The sequence below is a fragment of the Manacus vitellinus genome, unplaced genomic scaffold, assembly GCF_001715985.3.
Source record: "Manacus vitellinus isolate BGI_N305 unplaced genomic scaffold, ASM171598v3 scaffold_144_pilon, whole genome shotgun sequence".
Classification (NCBI taxonomy): Eukaryota; Metazoa; Chordata; class Aves; order Passeriformes; family Pipridae; genus Manacus; species Manacus vitellinus.
This window is the reverse complement of record NW_021939031.1, coordinates 80419-86567: the sequence shown is the minus strand read 5'-3', so window position 1 is coordinate 86567 and position 6149 is coordinate 80419. Positions and strand designations below refer to the sequence as shown.

General features: G+C 48.9%; 1 protein-coding gene across 1 annotated transcript in view; it reads right to left on the bottom strand.

Moving 5' to 3' along the window:
* Positions 1-4780: 4780 nt before the first annotated feature.
* Positions 4781-6149, bottom strand: part of LOC115307195 (zinc finger protein 256-like) — a 7698-nt gene continuing 6329 nt past the window's right edge. The window contains exon 2 of the mRNA XM_029958172.1: positions 4781-6145. Within this exon, the coding sequence (XP_029814032.1) occupies positions 5058-6145 (1088 nt within the window). The 3' untranslated portion in view covers positions 4781-5057. The remainder of the gene's footprint in view (positions 6146-6149) is intronic.

The window sequence follows — 6149 nt, the reverse complement described above, 5'->3', positions numbered from 1 at the left end:
CAAACAGTTTCAGGTTATACACCCCTCTCTACGTGCTAAAAAGCCTTCCCCATTCTCTAAGCTTTTTATCTCAATTGCCCACAGTTTGGTCAGAGACTTTTAAGCAGTTTTACATTTTGCAAAGTCACACCTTCATAGCTAAATATCTAATATTTTATTTCATTCTCTATTTCACCAGGCACAGCACAGTGAGGTGATCAGAGCTGAGCAGCTCAGCAGCAGTGACAGCAACGAGCAGCCACTAAGGAGCACCAGATTCTGACACACAGCCAGGAGCTCCAGACAGCACCAGCAGCTGTAAATTCCAGCAGCACATCCCAATCCCACCTGTCAGTATCTCCAACACTCCCAGCCCCACCTGGACACCAACAAAGGCTGTTGTGGTTTCACCTCATCCAGCCCCCAAGCCCCTCCCAGCCACTTCTCACTCCCCACCAGCAGGATCAGGGAGAGAACTGGGAGGGGAAAAGCTGGAAAACTCATGGGTTGACATAAAGACAGTTTAATAAGGACAAGCAAAACCTGCACACACAAGCAAAACAAGGAATTCATTCCCTGCTTCCCATGGTTGGGCAGGTGGTCAGCACCTCCAGGAGAGCAGGGCCCCATTCCAGAGAACAGTGACTTGGGAAGACAAACTCCATCACTCCAAAGGTCCCCTCTTCCTCCTTCTCTCCCCCACTTTATATCCTGAGCATGATGTTGACACTATTGTCTGGTTCAAAGGTGTGGGGTGGAGTCCCCACTGTCTGGGTTGCCCATGTATTAGTCAGGCACAGGTGCAACTCAGTTCTTAACACAACAGAAGGAGAATTAAGGAATGACATTGCAAAGGTTATTGGTGTGACAGGGGTTAAATTAGGAAAACAATCATCAGTTTCTCTATTTGCCAAACTCCCCTAAACCTTTGCTAGGAAGAGATTGATTGGAAAACTTGAGGCAGAAATTAAATTTAAAAATGGGCACATTGAAATTGTAATTGCTGAGACTAAATATGTTGAAGCAGCAGCTCTTCTTGAGCAGGAAATAACTCCAGTTAGCAGCAACATCCCAAGGGAAGCTGAAGATGCAGTTGTTCCTATCGTGTGGGCCAGTGGGATTCCATGAAAATCAGGAAAGGCAGCCCCTGTAAGAATTACTCTTAAGCCAGAAGCTGTACTGATAAGGCAAAAGCAGAATCCTTTGAAATTAGAAAGCCAAGTTGGATTGGTTCCAGTAGCACACAAATTTGCTAAGCATGATTTACTTGTAGACTGGGAATACAAGTACCCATAAAGAAAGCAAATGGGAAAGATTATTGATTAGGGCAGGACCTGAGAGAACTCCCTTAAATGATAACCTAGAATCATTTACAGTTTTAGATTTACAAGATGTCTTTTCCTGCATCCCCTTGAGCAAGGAAAGCCAAGAAATCTTTGTTTAGGAATGAGAAAATCCAGCGACTGTGAAGGAGGAGAAGAAGCCACCTGACTCCTCCCCGAGCCATGAACAGTTCATGAAGTGCCTTCCTGGGAATGGCAGGATGGTGTTGACTCTGGATTGCTCACTATGGACTTTGGTAAGACCATTAGGTGAGCTTTTAAAAACAGCCTGTAAGAATGTCCTCACCTGGACAGATGGTGCAAGAGCAGCCTTTAAGCAGCCAAAGCATTTCCTGATGAGAGCCCCGGCTCTGGGTCTGCCAGATCTCTCAAAATCATTTGAACTGTTTACCTATGAGAGACAGAACGTTGCTCTGGGAGTGCTTGCACAATTTCCTGGGCATCAGTGAAAAGCCAAGGCCTATTCCAGCCAAAAACCCTGACTGGGAATTGTACATGATGGAAGCAGCTTTGTTTGGGAGGGAAAAAGAGTGACAGGATGTGCAGTGACCACCCCAGACAACGGAATTGAATCTTGGCCTCCCCAACGACTGTCTCTGCTCAGAAAGCAGAACTAACTGCCCTGGACTTAAGGAAAAAGAGGCAACATTTGGCATTGAAAACTTTCCCTGAAATTGGAAACCATTTTGCTGACAAATCTGCAAAAGAAGCAGCAGAAAAAGACATTCTGGCTTTAGTCCCAGAAAAGGTCATGTTACCTAAAATTGCCCCAAAGTACAATAAAAAAGGGCTTTCAGTGAATGGAATTGCTCAAAGCTGACTTTCAAGGTACAGGATGGGCTGTCACCTCTACAGGGCAGGTGACAGTCCCACCTATAAATATGGGAAAAAAATATGTAAAAAGACCATGAATGAACCCAAACACTAGTATGGCCAGTCTTTGCGAGCGATGATTTGGGAAAGGTCTTTACCCTTCGAGCCTGCGCAGTGGATTTTTTAGGTGAGACACAGTGTGCGCTGAACTGAGCCCACCCTTTAATCCCGAGGTTCATCTGCCGGGGCCGAGCGAGCTCGGACAGTGGCAGTGAGGTGCTCAGGACGTGGGTTTGTTTAGAGTGACCTTCTCTTAGATGGATGGCCTTACAGGGCTGACGAGCTCCATCTGCCCCGGGGGAGTTTCCCTGACTGGGAATCAAACCTGGGCCGCAGCGGTGAGAGTGCCGCAACCTAACCACTAGACCACCGGGGTCCCCACCCAAACACTAGCAATAAAATAACTGTAGGAGTCACAAAAGCTGGAAATCTTCCTGGAGATTATCTGCAAATAGTTACCCCGGAAAGAAGGATATTGGTACATTTTTAGTGCTAGTCGATACCTTTAGTGGATGGCCAGAGCTCTGTCCTTATTGCACCAACAATGCAAGAGAAGTACTGAAGGTTCTCTTAAACCGCATTATTCCCAGGTTCAGAATTCCTCTAGGAATGTCATCAGATAAAGGATCAGATTTTATTGCAGCAGTGGGACACAAGACAAGTAACATTTGCCAGGAAACCTCAAGGACATCGGTGCAGGCCCTGCCTATGGCATTGCTGAGAATTCAGGGTCAGCCTGGGAGAAGAGACTATTTAAGCCCCTATGAACTAATGGACACTTTAGGATCTACCCTGCAGAAACTCCAGAGATTTGTGGTGACACCTTGGCCAGTGGATTGGACGCCCCAGCCTATCTGTCCCTGCCTGGCCATTGGGTCCACGTCAAATGGGGAGACTCTGAGCCCCCTCAGGCAAAGGGGAAAGGCCCTTTCCAGGCTTTGTTGACCCCATTTACAGCAGTTACAATTGCAAAGAAGGACCTTGGACACACTATCCTCGAGTTAAGAAAGCTCCATTTGATTGGAAAGGCGAACAGACTGAACCATAAAAATTATAATCCATGTTTGTGTATTATCTTGCATTATGATTTAATGCTGTAGCTGTTGTAGTCACTTATGGTTCAAAGTATGCTTTGAATAATGAGACATTGGCCTAATGGCCAAGTCTTAAGAAAAACAGGGGAGTGATATTTGAGTTTTGAGATGTAACAAGGACTAAGCTTCTGCAGCAGAATGTACCATAGAAACTCCACAGAGCTGATGCAAGGGATTTAAAGGTACTAACCAAGCAAAGTAATGAAACAATGAAGAAGGGAACTGAGGCAGCAGCCAAGCAATACTGAGTAACTCAGGTGAATTGTCTTAAAGAAGTTCATAAGGCGGTCACTTAGAACTTTGGGGGCTCCAGACACAGATGACCATGAGACACTCACGATGAAGCCCCTCAGAGACCTTATAAGGATATGCATATATGCTAATAAGTGTTGGGAAATGTCATGAATACATAACAGGAATGTGGAGAATGAAAAATGAATAATCATGTAACGCTGACATATCAGCTGCAGTGGAGACACCTCTGTGTGCACTTTGGGAACTGATTCCCAGGGCACCCGACGTGTGTGACCGTGCAGCACATCGTGATAAAGAATGTCTGCTGCTAAAACTCACCAATTGGGTCCTAGAGGTTTCTTTAAGAGACAATTTTAGGCAACAAGTGGCCCCTCAGGAGCCCTCTAGTGGGGTGACACAAGGAGGACTCATGGGAGTCCAAATTCTTGATCCATCTTGGAGGCCAGTTATGCCCATCTCACCCCCAACCTCGGCCCCAACCCCTGCCCTGCATGTTCCCCTCAAAACCCCCCTCATTTGCTGCCCATGGGCAAAGGAACTGCCCAGGGACAGAGGGGGGGAACACCCACCCCCCAAGAGGACAGGCTGGGTTTGGAGCCAGAGAAGGGAAGAGGCCCCTCAGAAGCAGATCCTGCCAGCGGGGACAGTGCTTTGGATCAGGGCAATGTCCTCCCTTACACAACTGGCTCAGGGGGAAAACTCCCCCTGGGGAAGGACTGGGACATTCCCACAGAGCCTGGAAGTTTTCATCCCTTCTCAGGGGCCACAACTGGCTCAACCACAGATGGGAGAGGCAGGGTGATGTGTGAGAAGGGGCCTCAAACCATCAAGGACCCCCAAAGTGCCCCGTGATCCCCAGGGTTACATCAGACAGTGTAAAACTGCTCCCAGGGGAGGAATCTGGGTGTTCCTGAACCTGAACGTGTATTAACTCACTGTGTTTCAGGGGCTTCCCCCACCCCAACTGTAAAACACCTCGACCATCACTTGGACCAAGAGATGTGGGAATTGCACCACCCAAGTCTGTGCTGGATCCTCAGGGTAAGACTGCATCTTTCTACTCTGATTCTTTCTTTTCCCTTATACATTTTCTTAAGTGTTATTTTTATGCTTTCTATCACTATAGACAGGAACCAAAACTGCTCCAAACCTGCTTTACATGGCAACCAAAGTATTCTAAACTAAACTCTACTATTTATAGTTATAACCACTAATCATTCACCGTACTTTAATCTGCCCCAAGGGGTCAATTAACAAGAACCTGGGTCACCCTCTTCCTCAGTGGGGGTCGCGACAGGCGTTGGACATGGGGAAGTTTCTGGCAGCTCCTCACAGAACCCAGCCCTGGAGTCCCCCTGCTACCAAAACCTGGCAAACCCAATACACTGCCCAGCATGGATCACCTGGAATGTGGGTCACCAGGTTTGTGCCCAATGTGGGTCCTTTGATGGTTGATGGAATTGGAGCAGCGGACGAAGCTCTTCCTGCAATGAGGGCACTTGCAGGGCTTCTCTTACTGGTGGGTCCGTTGGTGTTTGGTCAAGGTAGAGCTGTGGGAGAAGCTCTTTTCACACTCGTCACACTTGTAGGGCCTCTCCCCGCTGTGGATGCGCCGGTGCCTGATGAGGTGGGAGCTCTGGCTGAAGCTCTTCCCGCAGTCGGTGCAGCGGAAGGGCCTCTCCCCTGTGTGCGTCCGCTGATGTTTGAGGAGATTCGAGCTGGTCTGAAACCTCTTCCCACATTCCCCACACTTGTAGGGCCGTTCCCCAGTGTGGATCTTCTGGTGGCGGATGAGGGTGGAGCTGTCGCTAAAACTCTTCCTGCATTCCAAGCACGTGTAGGGTCGCTCTCCGCTGTGCACCCGCTGGTGGGTGAGGAGGCTGGAAAGGCGGCTGAAGCTCTTCCCACATTCACACGGATAGGGCCGTTCCCCAGTATGGATCTGCTGGTGGTGGATCAGGTGAGATCTCTGTCTGAAGCTCTTCCCACATTCCCCACACATGTAGGGCTGTTCCCCAGTGTGGATGCGCTGGTGGCTGAGGAGATTGGAGCTCTTTATGAAGCTCTTCCCACATTCCTCACACTTGTAGGGCCGTTCCCCAGTGTGGATCTTCTGGTGGGTGAGGAGGTAGGAGCTGTCACTGAAGCTTTTCCCACATTCCAAGCACTTGAAGGGTCGCTCCCCAGTGTGGATGATCTGGTGGATGATCAGGTGGGAGCTGCGGCTGAAGCTCTTCCCACATTTCCCACACTTGTAGGGCCGCTCTCCAGTGTGGATATGCTGGTGTCGTCTCAGGGTTGACCTCTCACTGAAGCTCTTCCCACATTCCAAGCACTTGTAGGGTCGTTTCTCAGTGTGGATCTTCTGGTGTCTGCTCAGGGTGGAGTTGTCACTGAAGCTCTTCCCACATTTCCCACATGTGTAGGGACGTTCTCCAGTGTGGATGTGCTGATGGGCAAGGAGGTTGGAGCTCTGTCTGAAGCACTTCCCACATTCCAAGCACTTGTAGGGCCGTTTCTCAGTGTGGATCTTCTGGTGCCTACTCAGGGCAGAGCTGTCAGTGAAGCTCTTCCCACATTTCCCACATGTGTAAGGACGTTCTCC